This window comes from Pecten maximus, chromosome 14, assembly GCF_902652985.1.
Source record: "Pecten maximus chromosome 14, xPecMax1.1, whole genome shotgun sequence".
NCBI classification, from domain to species: Eukaryota; Metazoa; Mollusca; class Bivalvia; order Pectinida; family Pectinidae; genus Pecten; species Pecten maximus.
In genome coordinates, this window is record NC_047028.1 from 33978023 (window position 1) to 34000575 (window position 22553).

General features: G+C 36.3%; 1 protein-coding gene across 6 annotated transcripts in view; it reads right to left on the minus strand.

Moving 5' to 3' along the window:
* Positions 1-418: 418 nt before the first annotated feature.
* LOC117342464 (replication factor C subunit 4-like) overlaps positions 419-22553 on the minus strand; it is a 37146-nt gene continuing 15011 nt past the window's right edge. For 2 of the 6 annotated variants that reach the window (XM_033904626.1, XM_033904627.1), the window contains 12 exons: positions 21853-22047; positions 21494-21599; positions 17837-17987; positions 9813-9891; positions 9385-9464; positions 8749-8868; positions 8047-8116; positions 6979-7173; positions 6597-6722; positions 5298-5378; positions 2372-2488; positions 419-1047 (listed from right to left, as the gene is read on the minus strand). In XM_033904626.1, coding sequence (XP_033760517.1) covers positions 955-1047; positions 2372-2488; positions 5298-5378; positions 6597-6722; positions 6979-7173; positions 8047-8116; positions 8749-8868; positions 9385-9464; positions 9813-9891; positions 17837-17961 — 1086 coding nt within the window. In that variant the 5' untranslated portion in view covers positions 17962-17987; positions 21494-21599; positions 21853-22047 and the 3' untranslated portion in view covers positions 419-954. Of the gene's footprint in view, positions 1048-2371; positions 2489-5297; positions 5379-6596; positions 6723-6978; positions 7174-8046; positions 8117-8748; positions 8869-9384; positions 9465-9812; positions 9892-17836; positions 17988-18111; positions 18207-21493; positions 21600-21852; positions 22048-22553 lie in introns of those variants that run through there. The other 4 variants (XM_033904629.1, XM_033904628.1, XM_033904630.1 and 1 more) reach the window with 4 other exon arrangements.

Sequence of the window (22553 nt, forward strand, 5' to 3'; positions counted from 1 at the left end):
TTTTCGATTGGTCTCAAAATGCAATATGCATAAGGAAGCACCAAGGGGAACCTACATATGAAATTTGAGAAAGATCCCTTCAGTATTTTCATGCCAGGTTTTGGAGGTGGCGGAAAGCCGGAGTACCCAGAGACAAGAGATCCCAGAGGGATCTTGGCGCCCACCATTGAATGATCTTCATAGGTTCCATGTCATCATCAGATGGTGGGCTAAAAAGTTGACGTCAGACAGCTGGACGGACAAAGGACGCCGCACCCGGGCAGGTGAGCTAATAAAACCAAAAGCAACATATTTCTTTGTCTTGTGTTTTATTACAAAGAAAATATTTATGTATCAGATTGTGCAAAAATGAACACAGCCTTTGATAATATTAACAATATTTTAACATGTAAACAAGTTCAGGCATTATAGTCGTTCACATAAAACAGTTGTTTACCGCATACTATTTTTTTTTCCAAAATAATCATGGCATGTTATTTACGAAACATTCGCTGTTACATACCGGCTCTGCTATCTGTGAAAATGTAATTTTTGATTAATGGACATACTTCAGTTGTCACATTAAATCTGTACATATCTCATTAAATTTGTTAAAACATTTATAATCCAGTGATTTTCAACATAACAACATTCCACTAAATAAACCACTGGGTGTGGCCATTCTAAAGCAACATAACATGCAGAGAGGCAGTTTCTGTCCATGTTCTTTACAACTAGCCTCAATATAGAAAGTTTCCAGTCTATCGCTGTGGAATTGTACATTACACATCACATACGTCGTCATCCGCGACGAACTTTGTCACTGTGGAATCGTCGGTTACACGTAACATACGTCATGTCATCCATGACAGACTTTGTCACTGTGGAATTGTCCGTTACACGTCACATAAGCCAGGTCATCCGTGACAGACTTTGTCACTGTGGAATTGTCCGTTACACGTCAAATAAGCAAGGTCATCCGTGACAGACTTGGTGCATGATTGTTGTAAAGAGAGCCATCAACTGTAGATACTCATCAGCTCCGTCCATTAAACATTTGTCAACAACCTGGAAAACAACAAACAAATAACTCAACATTCTGATTACTTGTGTAGGAAACACATTCATTGCATCTTGTTTTTTTTTTTGTGTGTGTTTTTGTTTAACATCCTATTAACCGCCGTCATTTAAGGACATGCCCGGTTTTGGAGATGGGGGAAAGCCGGAGTACCCAGAGAAAAACCACCGGCCTACGGTCAGTACCTGGCATTTGCCCCACGTAGGTTTCGAACTCACAACCCAGAGGTGGAGGGCTAGTGATAAAGTGTTGGAACAACTTAACCACTCGGCCACCGCGGCCCCTCATTGCATCTTGAATATCAAGGATATGGCCAATGTTAAAATATTGTGTTGTTTTTGAAAGATGTGCAATTTCGTGGAATGCATACCTATACGCGAATGTCATATGTCCTAGATACGATAATGGCTGTTTGTTTGTCAGGTTGTTTTCAGGACAGACTGGTCCAAAAATGCAATACAAGGGACCAAGGGGAACCTACTAATGAAATTTGAGAAAGATCCCTTCAGTACTTTCTCAGAAATAGCGATAACAAACTTCAACTGTCAAAATCCAAGACCCTTACATCTATGAAAAGTATTTGATTCTACCTTATTTAGGTCTTGAGGAGAGTTTTGAAATTTCAATCAATTTGACCCCTCTTGGCCGCCCTGACCCTCGGTCCCCTGCGTGGTGGGGACCATATAATTCACAATTTTAGTTGAGCTTTGTCCATGGAACGATTTTGTAAAAATTCATTGAATTCGGTTCAGGGGTTTCTGAGTAGTTAAAACTGTAAAAGTCATTCAGGGTACAATTTAACACAACTTGTCCTTAGTCACAAATGTACTCTAGTAACAGCCATAGTGCCACAAATTTTTATGTTTCTTATAAAAAAAAATTACTAACAGAGATCACTACAGCATTCAGGCCTTTAATTGCTATCTGTGTAAAGTGAAACCTGTCTAAAATGACCATGAGTATTCCGACATCCTTAAAATCCTGTGTAATCTGACCTAGAATAGTTCAACATTCTGTCTAACCTGACTGGTATAGTCCGTGATCTACATCCTGTTTTCCCAATATTATGCTGAAATGTCCATATACATAGGCACGGGTATCAAGTTACATACATAGACAGAAATTCGGCAGGAACTGCACTTACTAATTCTATGCTAAAACATTAAGCATTAGAATATATGTGTTAAATTGTGCCCTTCATGATTTTACTAGGCAATCCAAAAACTTAATTCTCATCAGTCGGACAATCTGTCGATTTATATTATTGACACGTTTTGAGCTGATACAGAAATACTTCTGCAGTCTTACACTTACCGCCAGCTTTTCAAAGATAACTGCCTTCTGTTTGTCAGATAGGTCTTCCTTTTCTATCAGTTTCTCATGCATCTGTGTGATGACCTGTGAGGCGGAGTGACCGTCATTAATCAGACCCTGTCAGGAAGAGAATAAGAGGCCCATGGGCCTTAACGGTCACCTGAGATTTCAAATATTTCAGTTAATTTAATTGACCCTATTGGAACCCACCCATCAGCCCCTAGGGGTCAGTCAGGGCCAACAGGTGTATACCATTAAGCTCTCATCCAATGCTGATAATGTTTACAAAGTTAGAATGAATTCCAATAGAAATCTCACAAATAATAGTCAAAAATGTGATTTCCCTATATAAACTATAGTAAAATCTACTCCCTCCCCAGGGGCAAACTTGTGACTCCAGGGTCATGAAGTTTATTACATTAGTAAAGTACCATAAGACCCTTCCATCTATAAAGAGTATTTGATTCTACAATAACTGAGTGTAGAAGAGAAGATTTTTGAAATTTCAGTCAATTTGACCCTTTTTGGCCCCGCTAATCAGCCCCTGGGGGTCAGCCAGGACCAACATGTATATACCATCAAACTGTCATCTCAACCTGATAATGTTAACATAGTTAGAATGAATTCCAATAGAAATCCAACAAATAATAGACAAAAATGTGATTTCCCTATATAAACCATAGTAAAGTTTACCCCCTCCCTAGGGGCAAACATGATACCCCAGGGTCATGAAATTCACAATTTTGGTAAAGCACCTTAATACCCTTCCATCTAATGAAGAGTGTTTGGTTCCACCTTATCTGAGAGTAGAGAAGAAGATTTTTGAAGTTTTAGTCAATTTGACCCTTTTTGGTCCCGCCCCTCAGGCCCCTGGGGGATGGGGACCATATAATTCACACTTTTAGTTGACCTATAGCAATAGAACCTCCCTGCGAAATTTCATTGAATTTGGTTCAGTGGTTATGGAGAAGAAGGCAAAAATGTAAATTGTTTACGGACAGACGACGGGCGACGCCGGAAAAAGGGGAATAGAATAGGTCGCTCGAGACTTTGTCTCAGGTGACCTAATAAAAGCTCTCTTTACTTCCTGTGTACACTGCAAGTCAAGTGCAAGGGTTGGATTCCCCGATCAGATGTGACAGAGAATGTGGTCAACTGCCCGATCATGTGACTAAGACTACTGGTATTCTGCTTTCCTTCCATACTAAGACCCCTTGTGTGCTTCCCTCCAGGAAGACACGAGTGATCTATATAAGTTGACACAACGTATTCAGGAAATGTTGTAAAATAACCAGGAAGAAAATTCTATAAACACTTTAATTCCTTACTTAGTTATCCATTGCATGCATTTAGAACTTTTAACTGATTTCAAAAATCCTTTTGATAACAGGAACTTCAATCTAACAAGAGGCCCAAAGGGCCTTAACGGTCACCTGAGATTTGAAATATTTCAGTTAATTTAATTGACCCTTTTTGGCCCGCCCATTAGGCCCTGGGGGTCAGTCAGGGCCAACATGTGCATGTCATCAAACTGTCTTCCCATGCTGATAATGTTAACCAAGTTAGAAAGAATTCCAATCGAAATCAAACAAATAAGAGTCAAAAATGTGATTTCCCTATAAAAACTATAGTAAATTTTACCCCCCTCCTCAGGGGCAAACATGAGACCCAAGGGTCATGAAATTCACAATTTTGGTAGTACCTTAAGACCCTTCCATTTATGAAGAGTATTTGATTCCATCAAATCTGAGAGTAGATAAGAAGATTCTTGAAATTTCAGTCAATTTGACCCTTTTTGGCCCCGCCCATTAGCCCCTTGGGGTCAGTCAGGGCCAGCATGTGCATGCCATCAAACTGTCATCCAATGCTGATAATGTTAACCAAGTTAGAATGAATTCCAATCGAAATCAAACTAATTATAGTCAAAAATGTGATTTCCCTATATAAACTATAGTAAATTTTACCCCCTCCCCAGGGGCAAACTTGAGACCCCAGGGTCATGAAATTCACAATTTTGGTAAAGTACCTAAGACCCTTCCATTTATAAAGAGTATTTGACTCCATCATATCTGAGAGACTGTGAGAGTAGATAAGAAGACTTTTGAAATTTCAGTCAATTTGACCATTTTCGGCCCCGCCCATTAGCCCCTGGGGGTCAGTCAGGGCCAACATGTGCATACCATCAAACTGTTATCCAATGCTGATAATGTTTAATAAGTTAGAATGAATTCAAACTGTTATCCAATGCTGATAATGTTAAATAAGTTAGAATGAATTCCAATCAAAATCAAACAAATTAAAGTCAAAAATGTGATTTCCCTATATAAACTATAGTAAATGTTACCCCCTCCCCAGGGGCAAATGCAAGACCCCTGGGTCATGAAATTCACAATTTTGGTAAAGCACCTTAAGACCCTTCCATTTATGAAGAGTGTTTGATTCCACCATATCTGAGAGTAGAGAAGAAGATTTTTGAAGTTTTAGTCAATTTGACCCATTTTAGCCCCGCCCCTCAGGCCCCTGGTGGGTGGGGACCATATAATTCACAATATTTGGTTGACGTTTAGCCATAAAAGCTTCCAGCCAAATTTCATTGAATTTGGTTTAGAGGTTTTGGAGAAGAAGTCGAAAATGTAAATTGTTTACGGACGCACGACGACGGACAAAAGGGGATTAGAATAGGTCACTTGAGACTTTGTCTCAGGTGACCTAAAAATTGATTTTGATTTCTTTCTTTAATTTCTTACTAAAAATAGATTAATGCACTATCAGGTTTTTACAGTATTTGGCTATTATGTGGACCAGACAAATTCAGGTGAGTTTGTAAATACATATTTTTTTGCAAGAACGGGATGTTATTTTTATCCCACATAGATATAAAATGCAATAGAAGTCCTGGTATATCATAGTTTGATGATTTACATACCTGTATGTCCGCGTCCAGTTTCTCGTACGAGTCCGAGCTACACACTACGATCAAGTCGTCCAAGGTCTGGTCAGGAACAACCTGCAAATCATCCATCAAAGTTGATTACAGATATTGTAAACTATGAATATATTAGTGCAATTATATAAATTATATCATTAAAGAAACCTTACTAAGAGAGAAATATCACTGTCCAAGATTTCTCTGTCACTGCTAAATAAAAGAGTGTGATTTCTCTCATCACCCCCTAGGGTATGATTCCTCTGTCAACCTCTAGGGTGTGATTTCTCTGTCACCCCCTAGGGTGTAATTTCTATGCCCCCCTAGGGTATGATTTCTCTCATCAACCCCTAGGGTGTAATTTCTCTGTCACCCCTATGGAATGATTTCTATGCCCCCTAGGTGTGATTTCTCCGTCATCCATATGGAGTGGTTTCTTTGCCCCCTAGGGTATGATTTCTGTCAGTCCCTAGGGTATGATTTCTCTGTCACCCCCTAGGGTGTGAATTCTCTGTCACCCCCTAGGTTGTGATTTCTCTGTCAACCCCAGGGTGTGATTTCTGTCAACCCCTAGGTTACTGACTCACCCCTGCTATTTCTAACTCAACTCTGCCATTTCTAACTCCCCCCACTATTTCTAACTCACCCCTACTATTTCTAACTTACCACCACTATTTCTAACTCACCCCCACTATTTCTAACTCACCCCCACTATTTCTAACTCACCCCTATTATTTCTAACTCACCCCCACTATTTCTACTTACCCCCACTATTTCTAACTTACCCCCACTATTTCTAACTTACCACCACTATTTCTAACTTACCCCCACTATTTCTAACTTACTCCTACTATGTCTAACTCACCCCTACTATTTCTAACTCACCCCTACTATGTCTAACTCACCCCCACTATTTCTAACTCACCCCTACTATTTCTAACTTACCCCTACTATTTCTAACTTACCACCACTATTTCTAACTTACCACCACTATTTCTAACTTACCCCCACTATTTCTAACTCACCCCCACTATTTCTAACTTACCCCCACTATTTCTAACTTACCCCCACTATTTCTAACTTACCCCCACTATTTCTAACTTACCACCATTTCTAACTCACCCCCACTATGTCTAACTCACCCCCACTATTTCTAACTTACCCCCACTATTTCTAACTCACCCCCACTATTTCTAACTTACCCCCACTATTTCTAACTTACCACTATTTCTAACTCACCCCTGCTATTTCTGACTTACCCCTGCTATGTCTGACTTACCCATGCTATTTCTGACTTACCCCTGCTATTTCGTTGATGTCAGCCTCTGTAATAGTTTCCTCTGTTTTAAGCCTTGAAGCACTTTGTAGATATGTGATAGCCTTTCTCAAATCTCCTTCGGATGTTCTTAGCAGAGCCTTGATCCCCTTGTAAAAACAATTAAAAATAATTTTTAATTAATCATACTAAAACTAATGTTCCAAGCACAAATGTACCATATTCAATGTTTAAAACACTTGTGTATCAGGTTCACTGATCGGAATCCCTTTATATGAACAATTACGACTCTAACCAGGTATTTTAAAAGTAAAACATTTATGACATATTATAAACATCAATGATTTCAGTGTAATATTCCGCAGAAAATCTTCCAATATCCCCTTTATCCTTATAAGGAAATACCTCGTCATCGCAGCTGATGCTTTCCTTGTCACAGATGCCCTTTAACCTCTTTGTCAGCGTATCCTCCGACAATGGTTTAAAACGGAACTTGGCACACCTGGAAGCGATAGGCTCTATGATACGGCTGACGTAATTACAAATCAGACAAAATCGTGTTGTCTTGGTTTCTTTCTCCATTGTTCTTCTTAGAGCGGCCTATAACAATCAACAAAAACAAAAGTTTTATATGAATTATACCATTAATATAAAGCCTGATTACCTCGTAGGCCTAATCTCAGGGTTAATACGGATTATGTCGAACCATATTCAACACCTTTTCAAGGCTTTTTCAATGTCCTAATCAAATTTCAAAGGCCCATTTTACCCGTCATCTAAGTCAGCTTTAGAGGGAACAATAGAACAAAAAAAAGCAATTTATAACTATTCACTTGATTAAAATAAAATTTGACATGGTAATTATTAATGTCTGTAGGGGAGGTAGCATATATAGACAAAGTTGAATCCAAATGATCAGGGGCCAGGGTTTCACTTCTCCGAATGAGTCCTTAATATTCAAGAATTTTTCAAGGCTGTAGATAGATTTTCAAGACTTTTCAAGGTCCAAAGTGAAATTCAAGGCTTTCTCAAGGCCTGTGCTAAACATGAATCTGCTAACTCTACGGATCCTATAGTTTTTGTGCAAACTCTTTTGGTCATTTTATTGAAAGATTCACTGTCAATGGGCAGCCTTTCATAAAATGTGCCGACAGACATTCCCTACTTTTTCTGGAATGTCACAGGAAATATATGTATAATCTTTTATGCCTATGTATAATATATGTATAATCTTTTATGCCTTCGGTCTCCATCACAGGATTAATGAGCTTGTAATTATAAATCCATCAAAAGCAAATTCTGCATTCTGTGAAATTTACGCATACATTCAAAAGAAAAATAATCCTAGCTATTTGTGACATTGGAAAGAAGGAATGAGAGAATAATTTGTTATTTAGGAATTTTATTGGGATTTAAGGGTGAAATATAATCCTAATGAAGTTTTTCCTGTCGATCTTTGAATTTGTAGCATACCTGTGCAGGAGAAGTCATGGAATCAGCTTCATCCAGGATAATGATTTTAAATGGCGGGCACGGTTTGCCACTGAAACATGAAAAGTTTGTTGACAGAAAACCATCATTTTGGGTTTAAATCTCAATTACACAGTTTCTTGGAAAATCTATAATTCAATTTTATTTCATTTTTTGGACACTACAAATAACCTGGAAATGGCCCAGAGGGAGGTATAAGATGGCATTGTCAGGTGTGAGATGTGGAGTGTGATATGTGGAGTGTAATATGTGGAGTGTGATATGTGGAGTGTAATATGTGGAATGTGAGATGTGGAGTGTGAGATGTGGAGTGTGAGATGTGGAGTGTGATATGTGGAGTGTAATATGTGGAGTGTGAGATGTGGAGTGTGCGATGTGGAATGTGAGATGTGGAATGTGAGATGTGGAGTGCGAGATGTGGAGTGTGAGATGTGGAATGTGAGATGTAGAATGTGAGATGTGGAGTGTGAGATGTGGAGTTTGGGATGTGGAGTGTGAGATGTGGAGTGTGATATGTGGAGTGTGATATGTGGAATGTGAGATGTGGAGTGTGATATGTGGAATGGTGCACTGGCGGTTTTATATAGATATTAATTTACCACACCAACATTAATTGACATATATTTCAGATTCAAATTATTATAGAAACCCACTGGAAAACTTTGCTGTACATCTCATACATACTCTGGTCGTGTACCGCTGGCTGTTTGCTGTGAAAACCTCTTCACCTTATCTCGAACCACGCCAATTCCTCTCTCGTCAGAAGCATTCAACTCCAAAACTCTATTTTTGAACATTTCTGGCCTGGATTTTAACAAAATATTTTTTTTTTTTCATTATTTTACATTCAATGGTTAACCCTGTGGCATTGGAGGAAGCTTCAGTGCCAAAACAAAATCCAGAAATTGGATAATGGGACCATAATAATACCAACCCGGCAGGTATATCAATTTAAAACCTTTCTCCAAAGGAAAATAGGTAGGTTTTTATAAAACCCAACAGATATCTGGTGTTCAGATCTAGACTTTCATCATTATTTTATAACATTAAGCCTGATACAGGAACAAGATCAAAATCTCATTGAAAAGTAACATTTCTCAAAATGCAATAAATGCTGACTAAAGTTTGTACTTGTGCATAATACACAGGTACCTTTTTAAATTTTGTTTTCAAAAAAAAAAAAATTAAAATTAAAAAAAAAAAATTAACTTCACATATATTGTATAAGTATTTAAAAACAACATAACAAATACATCTCCTGCAACTTTAGTAAAAATAATTTCCATTTTCAAGGTCTTAGTGTAAGATCTGCAAACTTACCCAAACAAATCTCTGGCAGCAGCAAGAATAGTTGAAGTTTTACCTGTACCAGGGGGACCATAGAAAAGGAGGTTCGGCAGCTGGAAACCACAAACATACACTCACAAATTTTTGGTAAGGTACATCCAAATCTGACTTTCATTTGGAACTAGCACTAGCTACATTATTTCAGTTTCATACGTCCTTAGATCCCAAGAATCTTTATTAAATGTAAAATCTGGGTTTTTTTTGTGTGATGGTAAAATCCAGCAATATATAAAATCCCACTTTCCTCCTTATATTTATTTACAATTTTGCTGCACATAAAATTCCCACTTGGTGATTTCAAAAATAACCAGGAAAAACACTGAGAACTTATCATAATCAATAGTTTGAAAATACAGTGAGTCTTAAGCATTTGACAGTCCTTGATTGATTACAGGTCTTACATCAGAACACTGTAAAGACTTCTTAAGGACCGCCACTACTTCATCTTGGTAAGCTACGTCATCCACACTCCGAGGTCGGCTGAAAAGTGTAGTTAGATATAATGTATCTGGCATCAACAAAATAGCCAAGTTACAACAAACCAAGTATGTACTAAACTAGTCAATCTAGTGAATAATGCAATTCAATATGTCTAGTGTTAAGAGTCCTTGGGTTAAAATCCCAGACTGGTTGCTGCTTTCATTATCTCTCTTTTGACAATTCACATCCAACTATAAATAAACTCACAGTCAATGTCAATATGGGGAGTGGAGACATAATATAGTAAATTGTAGAAATCCAGACAAACCTGCCGTGGGTACAGGTGTATACAAGAGGTATCATAAAAAATCCAGGTAATTTGTGCATAAAACATCTATATAGCACAAAATAATAGTTCTTTCAAATGTTCGATTTTACTGGAGAGATCTCTGATAAAAAATCTGACAATTGAAAGAACCACAGTGTTGGGCTCGCTTTCTTATGCACATGCCGGCACAGTCAATGTAACAAAGCGCATGATCAATTAATTACATTAGGGACCTCTGGCTTACCAGTCATTTGCTGAACCAATTGAGCTAATTAAAAGAGATATTATCTCTAGCCATGTGGTATATATTGTGGCTAGTATCTATTGTCACAATTACTATAATGTGACTAATATAGAACAGTCACACAGTGCAACTTTCAATTATTTTTTTGGGCAATATTTATGCACATATTCACTTTGGGGAAAACCACCAACTTGGGTATAATACGCAACTATCGATATGACTTTGAGGTTCGACAAATAACAAAAATGTAAATATCTGATAATGAAAAAATCACGATATGAACCTTCGAAGCTTATATTATAGGACTAGTAAAGACCCTTGGCTTGAAAGTATGTTTTTTTACCCCAAAAATGATATTTGACTCTTTGGACCAAGACTGACGTCTTTTTATATGTTTTTGACACCATCTAATTTAAATACAATCATCACTATACAAAATAAACCGATTTGATTGATACTTCTGAAACTGGATCCCCCAATTACCAGGTCGGGGAAACCCCGAGATCGGCGTATAATACCTCGATCGGCCTATTATACGCCGATTGAGGTATGGATTTGTTACTAAAAATAGCTCAAATCAATTTAAACTCATCTTTTTTTAAATTTCTATCCAAGTCGCATGAATTTATGACAAAATAAATAATATTTTGCTGAAATATGTTTAATGGAAGCAGTGGCTACTTAGAAACTTGATGTTACAATCGCCGCCGTAGTAACACTACCATCGTTATAACATAGGCCATATAGGTCCTAGACCGCATCTGTTTTCAGTTCTTTCCCGCACTCAAATAAATTTAATTTTTGTATTTGTATAACGTTAAATAGGCCGATCGAGGTATTATACGGTGTACCTAATGAGTGACCAGGGAGTGTCCAGGGACATTTTGCACGCCCAGGAATTCGTTATTGGAGATTTTTTGATTATTTTTTCTGTAACATACTTATGAGACCATTATCTAACACCATGCAAAATTTCACTTCGATCAAATGATTTAATAATACGGAAATGCACCTCTGAAGTTGCAGTGCAGCGTGCACTCGGGTGTCGAGGGACATTTTGCACGCCCAGGAATTCGTTAATGAAGATTTTTTGATAATTTTTGCTGTAACATATTAATGACATCATTATCTAACACCATGCAAAATTTCACTTCGATCAAATTATTTTATAATACTAAAATGCACCACTAAATGTGCATTATAGCGTGCATTTGAGTGTCCAGGTCGTATTTTACACGCCCAGGAAGCCGTTAATAAAGATTTTTTGGTTATTTTTTCTGTAACATACAGAATATACCTTTATCTAATATCATGCAAAATTTCACTTCGATCAGACGAGTGCATAATACTAAATTTTACCATTAAATCTTACGATGTTACGATGAAGTTGCCCTGTATTACGGCTGCGGTTGGCACATGAGTGTCCAGGGAGGTTTTTACACGCCCAGGAAGTCGTTGATTTATATTTTTTGATTATTTTTTCTGTAACATACAGATTATACCTTTATCTAATATCATGCAAAATTTCATTTCGATCAGACGAGTACATAATACTAAATTTTACCATTAAATCTTACGATGTTACGATGAAGTTGCCCTGTATTACGGCTGCGGTTGGCACATGAGTGTCCAGGGAGGTTTTTACACGCCCAGGAAGCCGTTAATTTATATTTCTTTATTATTTTTTCTGTAACATACAGATTATATATTTATCTAACACCATGCAAAATTTTACTTCGATCGGACGAGTGTATATTATTGTATTTTGTTACTGAATCCAGCCTTCGGTGATCACTTCATTGTCCAGGCCATTTTATATCTACCTGTGATCTGACAAAGTAATCCCGTAGCGCCGCCCACCTGCGGTGTGACCGGTAATTGTATTGGTTTACATAACAACTTGACATGTCCCTGTTAATTGATATATAACATATTGCAACCCGGAATAAAATACAAATAAAAACTTACTATTTCATCAGTTACGATTATTCCTTCAGTTACAGTTTCAGTTCCGTAATTAGAACGTTTAATAACATCGTAAACTTTGAGTTCTAAAATAAATTCGAAAATCATACATTCCAAGTTAAATACTAACATTATTTTTTACAATATAAATAGTTTTAATGAGTGACAAACCCGCGTGTTCGGCTAATCTAGCTAGACACTAGCTAGATAACGTACAATCAGAGGCAAAAATATAATGTTTTAGTATTCTAGTACAATTAACGACTTAAAAATAAATATAGCAATTATTTATTAATCTCTTGCAAATCAAATAGAATATAACGCATTGTGACAGAATTAATAGTAACGTTATAACTCCGTTGCCATACCTGATAAATGTATTAAAATCGGCTATGGACTTATTTAACATGCCCGTATTCTGGTTCGCCCAATAGGAGAAATTCGGAGGTTTGATTTTTGCGGAAAGGTTATAACAATGTAAATTGTAAATAGAAAAACAACCAAGGACCTTTAAGGGTCGTTCAAGGATTACCACACATATAATCAGGAGAATTAATTTTAAAATTTGCTCTGAAAAGGTCATAGTTAAGAGAGCTAGCACGGTTCTTCAAACGGCTTTGCAGTATTTTTAACATGCGGGAGCCACACACCAAGATGCCTTTATTATTGGACACTTCCTAGGTATATTTCTTTTAATGAACTTCTAAGTAGACGAATCCTTTAATATCTGGATCGTTCCAGTTTGATGGACGACGGAAAGAAGGAAATACGCATATTTTCTAATCGAAAGTTAGGTTGTCTCAGATGATGGGAATCTAAAATATTACGGATTTCTGCTAATCTTTCTGGCATGATGTCACAAAGAACATTTATATCTATAATATTTTTGGTAGAGAAGAATAAAGACATTCTCTGCGTTTCTTCTATAAATCGGCAAAAGTTCCAGCCTATCACAAGGAGACTTAACACGAACGAACACACATACGCACTCACCCCACGCATGCATGTCGCACGCACGGGAGGCTGTCCTTAAATGACCTTAGCTGTTAATAGGACGTTAAACAAAATAAATCAAACCAAATTATGTACACGTCTCTAATATGTCAATTGTGGAATTCCAAATCTGAAACCTGAAATAAAATACTTATAAAACGTATTATTTCATCAAAACCATGAATACATTCTTGCAATTTCGAAGTGATCAATAAATGCATTAATATTTTATAAAACAATGATTGACCGAGTCAAGTGAAAAAGATCATCTATCGGTGACTCCGCCCACCTGCGGTGTAGTCTAATTGGATTAGTTTATATAACTTTGGCGCCTGTCTAGCTGTCAACTAACCCGCGTCTCCGCCTCACTTGTGTTCAATGGAAGACGAGTGACAGGTGACGAAAGCCATCAGTAGGCGGAGTCACGTACCTAACAAATTAGGTGTCGTGCTGTTTGTCCCTCACCATCAGTTTGCTTATTTCTATTCTAATATAAAAAGAATATTTTGTTGCTACCAGAAACATGAAGAAATAAAGTCATTTTATTACCAAATGTAATTTTCTGCATCTTGTACTGCTGCAACAACACGTGTACAAAAATGACCGTTTGTTGCCCGAGTGAATAATCATCAATTACTGTTATTGATGACTACGTAATACCACCAATTGGCTTTATGAAGTGTAAGTTCTATCGATTTAAGTTGTGCATTTTCGAGATTTTTTAACACATTTCGTGAAGGGATCGGCTTTTAATAGGGCCGTTTTTAGAGGTACTGATCGTTTATTGTCGGAACAATGTGGTAGGGTAGGGTTTATCTAGATCCCAAGAAGATGGTTCTAATCACACTAGGTATCAGCCCAATATGGTCGGATAAAAAATAAAATCAGTGGCCTTTTTATTTTGGATATAAGGGACTTCAGATTTTTAATTGATCTGTCCTTGGTTAAACAAATGTAGGAGTATAGTATGTCCCTGCATGTACAAACTTGTACACATTTATCTTCCCGAAATGGCACGAATTATCACTTTTTATTTCAGTTAAAATCCATCGACCGTTTTTTCTATTATTTGATACGAATCTCGTATCATGATTCACAATTTGGTTGCAGACTCTAACTTTGAAATACTGCAATACATTTTGACAGATTATAATATTTTTTACATGCGGACTCCTCTGTACACTCCATGTAAAACATTTATTTCATACAGTTTTCGATGCCATTTCAAATTCTTATCCCATATGCACGTTCTTTTTATCATTATATCAACAAGTTTTTTTCAGTATTTCATTTCGAGTTTCAAACTTTGAAATAGATTTTGAAGAACTGTTGGATATAGGACAGTTTCCAATGCCAGTTGACTGTTTTAATTGTATTTCATTTCAGATTTCAAACTCTCTAATTTATATGATTATAATATACACGCATTTCAAAAGAATCATATGTTAGATATGATTTTTTTTCTTTCTTTAATTTCTCTTAAAAGTCTGTTGTCTAATACCTTTATTTAATACATTACTGTATCATTTTCTATGTTATACTACTTGTACTTATACTTCCTTGCTGTGTTAACAATCAATGTTTGAAATGAGAAAAACAATAAATAATATACTTACAGGAAAGAAACATCTACATATGTGTACATGTATTTGTTTTAATTTACTTGTATACTTTAATTCTTACGACATTGAAACAGAATCCCATTTTTTAGGCAAATATATCTTTTATAACCAAGAACATCAAAAACTGTATAATCATGACAAAACAGTGAATGCTGACTTTCTAAATTACTGTTATGATTCTAAATTTTATTTCTTAATGACAAAGGAGGAAGTACAGCTGGTTTTAGCTAGCACAATATTTAACCTTTTAAAGAAGAGACAGGACAGGGAAAAGGGTAAGAAATGCCAAGACAACTGTCAAAAAAATAAAAGTTTAGGATACTCTAAAAGTAAGATTTGTTTTTTTCAAAAGGTTTCATACAAAGTTTAAACACTCTAAAGGGAATATTGCAATAGAAAAAATATATACAAAATAAATTGATTGTAAGCTCTTATAAGATTTGTAATTATACTGTTAAAAGAAATAATGCTGCATATTAAAAACAAAAATCACACTGTACATAGCATTATTATCAGGCAATCCTGTCAGAATTTTTCACATCAGAATAGTTTTACAGCACTTTATTAAAAAATGTAATTATATAAATATCCAATTGAACAATTTATCAATAACTAAGTAACTAACAACAACAAAAATTAACTAAAAGTCTAAAACAGTTAGTATATATAACTCATATAAAGGCATTCAATAAATAAATATCATAAAAAATAATACATTAATAAAGATGAATAGATCATGACTAACAATAATTACTATGCAAATTAAAATGCATGAATTGGTTAAGATTTATTTGATTTAAACATATTTTATTTGTCATTTACAATGTGTTACAAAGGGATTGGGCACAAGTTTTCCAACTTATATTAAGCCCTCTCCCGATACAATTTTACATTGAGAAAAAATTCACATGATGGTAGTTTTATTTACATATTTACAATCTAATTTTATAAGAAATAGAGAGAAAGAGAGAGAGAGACAGAAGGGGAGGGAGACGGAGAGAAAGGGGAAGAGAGGGGGAGTTGGAGGGGGGGAAGGAAGAGAGAGACAGAAAGAGATTTTATAAGATATTGATACAAATAATCTTATATATATGGGATATACATGTTTATCTAAATACTTCAAAAAGACAAATAGTTTTGTGGTAGACCTAAGCGGACTCGGGCAACAATCACTTTGGTACACAATTCGACTTTCCTTTCCTTCAAACTTGTCTAATGTCTATGATAATCCATGCCAGTGGTGTCTTCCTCCTTTTCTTTTCTGGTCCTTCATTTATAACATTTCACACACACCCGAATGTCACCCGAGTCCGCAAAGACAAAAATACAATGTACATTAATTTAGTTAATTTGGTTAAGATATTAAGTTATTATCAAACATTTAATAAATAAATATCATAAAAAATAATACATGAATATAGATGAATCAATTATGAGTTACAACAATAACTATTATGCAAAGTACAATGCAGAAATTGGTTAAGATATTAAATCATCATCAAACATTGTGACATTATTCAGTAAAAAAATACACATAATATAAGTTTTATAATAAATTACATCTTCATCTATAATCAAATAAATAATGTTTTAATGCAAAGTGAGGAAATTATTCTAAATAGTATATTCTGATTTTATACTTGAAAAAAATAAAGTAAATGTGTTACATATAGCCAATATATTAGTTATACTCATTTTAAAATAAATAAATAATGGACTCTTTGTAGAACCGAGTCCTCATTTAACAACAGAGTTACTTCCCTTCCAATCTTTGGAGTACACTACTTCGTAAGATTTAACGGTAAAATTTAGTATTATACACTCGTCCGATCGCAATGACATTTTGCATGGTGTTAGATAAAGGTATAATATGTATGTTTCAGAAAAAATAATCAAAAAATATAAATCGACGACTTCCTGGGCGTGAAAAATACGCCCTGGACACTCACGTGCTGACCGCAGCCGGGAAAACATGGCGACTTCATCGTAATTTCGCAAGATATAATGGTAAAATTTAGTATTATGGACTCGTCTGATCGCAATGACATTTTGCACGATGTTAGATAAATGTTTAATCTGTATGTTACAGAAAAAAAAATCAAAAAATATAAATCAAGGACTTCCTGGGCGTGAAAAATACGCCCTGGACACTCACGTGCTGACCGCAGCCGGGAAAACATGGCGACTTCATCGTAATTTCGCAAGATATAATGGTAAAATTTAGTATTATGGACTCGTCTGATCGCAATGACATTTTGCACGATGTTAGATAAATGTTTAATCTGTATGTTACAGAAAAAAAAATCAAAAAATATAAATCAAGGACTTCCTGGGCGTGAAAAGTACACCCTGGACACTCGCATGCCGACCGCAGCCGAAATACAGGGCAACTTCGTAAGATTTAATGGTAAAATGTAGTATTATGCACTCTTCTGATCGAAGTGAAATTTTGCACGATGTTAGATAAAGGTATAAGCTGTATGTTACAGAAAAAATAATCAAAAAATATAAATCATCGACTTCCTGGGCGTGAAAAATACGCCCGGGACACCCGAGTGCACGCTGCACTGCAACTTCATCGGTGCATTTTAATAATATGCACTGGTCCGATCGAAGTGAGATTTTGCATGGTGGTAGATAATGGGACAATATGTACGTTACAGAAAAAAAATTCAAAAAATCTTCATTAACGAATTCCTGGGCGTGAAAAGTATCTCCCTGGACACTCATTACTCCCTGGTCACTCATTAGGTACACCCGTATTATACGCCGATCTCGGGGTTTCCCCGACCCGATTACAGCGAGTGTCAGCGTTGTCTAATACGACAGTGATGATCTTTTGGATGTACTTACTATTTTTCAACCCACGGAACCTGTCTGGTCTTTTTAGATTGTTCTTCTTTATCAGCACTGGAAGAAGCTGATTTCTCCTTGGCTCTTTCTAAAGCAGCACTGCCTCCTTTCAAAAATGCATGCATACTGCCTTTCTTTCTCGTACAGTATTCTGCAATACACACGAAGAGAAAACTGTTGAATTTACATTAACGTTATTAATTGTTTTATTTCAATACATTTTAATGTGTTCTTGAGTTAAAGGCGTCGTTTTTAACATATACATTGAAACATACAATACCAGTGTTTCCAGAATATATTTCCCGCCAAGTAATGCCGAATGAAATAAACAGGAAGTAGACTAACAACAAATCTTCGTAAATAGGAGAGTTCCAATCTGATAGGACAGGAGAGTTCCACACATATATACACAAAAGCGGCACCATGCAAGACATAGAACGGGCACACGTTCCTAAAGATGTGGATGTTGCGGCAGCTTCAAGAGGAGTTTGGCTCGTCAAAGTGTGTCTCCCGTTTAATTTATTCACCGTTTTGTTCGATTTTAACATGTGACGTATTTACTCATTTAAACAATCCGACAATCATCCACTGGTTATACTGCAGTCAGTCAGGGAGCAGTGCACAAAAGTCATCCCGGCAATGTTAAAACTGTTTGCATCCTGTGGGAGCAGTTTCAAGGAGAACACCCTGGCCTACATATGTACCTAAGATTCCAATTTTCAAACAAACATCTAGAATATACTACACTGACACTTTTTTCTTCTTCTTCTTTTTCTCTCTCTCATCAAAACATGTGCTTTCTTTTCCTTATATGCTTTTGACGTCCAAAGCAGTTAATTGCACATTCCATCATCTAATAACAGCAATCAGACTGACATCACACTAGTCAAAAAACAAACAAAGTGCTGCCGATTCGATTACAGTACATAGTATATTATATATCGTCTCGTACACTTGCATTGTTTGATTCTATTTTATTTTTACCATTTCGACACACCATTTTCAAACTTGGTGTCAATAGGATCATGATTAAGACGAAACATTGTCAGAGTACAAATGTAGATCAAATCTTTTACTATTTTGGACATTACATGTACATATAAGACAGTGCTAGTATATATATGCTTCACATTGGTCATAAGTCTGATGAAGGTGACAGTGTACAGTCATCCAAACGTCACACTCTTAAATATCATATTGGTTGTGTAATTATATACAATTAAATCTTATCATATAAAGCAAAGGATTAAGAATATGAATGCATACAGCATTTACATATAATTTTGTGATGTTGAAGAAATACATTAATATCAAATATTTGAATGTAAAATTGAATGAGAATAAACAAAATATGGCAGTCTTTGAGACAAGTTAGAATCCCTTAGAAGTGATATAACATAAATGAAGAATGTGAAATGGCATTGAAAACTTACTATGTATTCTACATCTTCTACAGGGCTCAAAGTGGATATTTTTAAGCTACCAAGTTATAAAATCTAGGCACCAATTGAAAAAGTTAGTCGCCTGGCATAGTTGTCTTGAATTTATAAAAAAAAATCTGTTAATTCTTTAGATCAGTAAAACCTCTTTCTAATGTGAATGCCATTTTAGCATTAACTGCAGCCTTTGATTTGAAAATGAACCAAATCACAAATTTACACATCTTTTTTAGTGGCCATGCACTGGCACCTTATAGGTCACCATCAGTTACTGGTCGCATATATGGTGAATTTAAGGCACCATGGCCTCTAAAATAGGCGCCACTCTGAGCCCTAGATTCTATTAACACAGATTCTGAAGGACATACCCGGTATATGGAGTACTATTGATGAAATTGTTACATATATTAACTGCCACCCATGTAAAACTATACACACTCTTTTGTCTTGTTGAAATTCAATTGTATTTCAAGTGGATCAGAAACTCATTTTACAAAATATTCCAAAAATGCATTAAAGCATTATATTTTTTTTTCAAATGTACCATAACATAACATTATTCTTTAAAAATATGTTTTTCTGTGAAAGTATGCTCTCAAATTAACTATATTTCTAAAAAGCCATAATATTACAAAAATATGTTGCATTTTGAGGATTTGAACTATTTCTAACTCACCCCCACTATGTCTAACTCACCCCTTCTATTTCTAACTCACCCCTACTATGTCTAACTCACCCCTACTATTTCTAACTCACCCCTACTATTTCTAACTCACTCCTACTATTTCTAACTCACCCCCACTATTTCTAACTTACCCCTGCTATTTCTAACTCACCTCTGCTATTTCTAACTCACCCCTACTATTTCTAACTCGCCCATGCTATTTCTAACTCACCCCTGCCATTTCCGACTTACCCCACTATTTCTAACTCACCCCTACTGTTTCTAACTCACCCCTGCTATTTCTAACTTCCCCCCACTATTTCTAACTTACCCCCACTATTTCTAACTCACTCCTGCTATTTCTAACTCACCCCACTATTTCTAACTTACCCCCACTATTTCTAACTTACCCCCACTATTTCTACCTTTCTTCGATTTAATACTATCTCTCTATTCAAACTTTACACCCACTAGTTCTAACCACCCCTACTATTTTCTAACTCACCCCTACTATTTCTAACTCACCCCTACTATTTCTAACTTACCTCCACTATTTCTAACTCACTCCTACTATTTCTAACTCACCCCTACTATATCTAACTCAACCCTACTATTTCTAACTCACCCCTATTATTTCTAACTTACCCCCACTATTTCTAACTTACCCCCACTATTTCCTACCGTACCCCACTATGTCTAACTTACCCCTACTATTTCTAACTCACCCCTACTATTTCTAACTCACCCCTACTATTTCTAACTTACCCCCACTATTTCTAACTCACCCCTGCTATGTCTAACTCACCCCTACTATTTCTAACTCACCCCACTATTTCTAACTCACCCCACTATTTCTAACTTACCCCCACTATTTCTAACTCACCCTACTATTTCTAACTCACCCCTGCTATTTATAACTTACCCCCACTATTTCTAACTCACCCCTGCTATTTCTAACTCACCCCTACTATTTCTAACTTACCCCACTATTTCTAACTCACCCACTATTTCTAACTCACCCCCACTATTTCTAACTCACCCCTACTATTTCTAACTCACCCCTACTATTTCTAACTCACCCCTACTATTTCTAACTTACCCCCACTATTTCTAACTCACCCCTACTATTTCTAACTCACCCCTACTATTTCTAACTTCACCCCCACTATGTCTAACTACCCTACTATTTCTAACTCACCCCACTATTTCTAACTTACCCCACTATTTCTAACTCACCCCTACTATTTCTAACTCACCCTACTATTTCTAACTTACCCCCACTATTTCTAACTCACCCCTACTATTTCTAACTCACCCCTACTATTTCTAACTTACCCCTACTATGTCTAACTCACCTCTGCTATTTCTAACTCACCCCTACTATTTCTAACTCACCCCACTATTTATAACTCACCCCCACTATTTCTAACTCACCCCTACTATTTCTAACTTACCACCACTATTTCTAACTCACCTCTGCTATTTATAACTCACCCCCACTATGTCTAACTCACCCCTGCTATTTCCGACTCACCCCTGCTATGTCTAACTCACCCCTGCTATTTCGTTGACGTCAGCTTCTGTAATAGTTTCCTCTGTTTTAAGCCTTGAAGCACTTTGTAGATATGTGATAGCCTTTCTCAAATCTCCTTCAGATGTTCTTAAAACAATTTAAAATAATGTTTAATAAATAATACTTTAAGTAATCTTCCAAGCACAAATGTACCATATTCAATGTTTAAAACACTTGTGACCCTTACCAGGTTCACTGATCGGAATTCCTTTATATGAACAGTTACTACTCTAACCAGGTATTTTAAAAGTAAAACATTTATGACATAAACATCAATGATTTCAGTGTAATATTCCGCAGAAAATCTTCCGATATCCTTTTTATCCTTATAAGGAAATACCTCGTCATCGCAGCTGATGCTTTCCTTGTCACAGATGCCCTTTAACCTCTTTGTCAGCGTATCCTCCGACAATGGTTTAAAACGGAACTTGGCACACCTGGAAGCGATGGGCTCTATGATTCGGCTGACGTAATTACAGATCAGACAAAATCGTGTTGTCTTGGTTTCTTTCTCCATTGTTCTTCTTAGAGCGGCCTACAACAATCAACAAAAACAAAAGTTTTATATGAATTATACCATTAATAAAGCCTGATTACCTCGTAGGCCTAATCTCAGGGTTAATACGGATTATGTCGAACCATTATTCAACACCTTTTCAAGGCTTTTTCAATGTCCTAATCAAATTTCAAAGGCCCATTTTACCCGTCATCTAAGTCAGCTTTAGAGGGAACAATAGAACCAAAACAAGAGGCCCAGGGGCCTTAACGGTCATCAGACTCTAAATTAAAACCCTTATATTATTGTAGTATGCATTCTCTGTAGCAAGTATATAGTGGCACTGTTGGCCATCATGTGGCCATCTTGGATATCTGACCGACCCAATAAATAATAACACTTGGTCTGGACCATCTAAGGATAATTTCTGGTAAGTTAGAGCTGAATCCCACCGGTGGAATTTGAGAAGAAGTTTGAAATAGGTGTTGTTCAGGAAAACCATGATACCGCAATCATGTTACAAAATGGCCGCCATTGCTGCCATG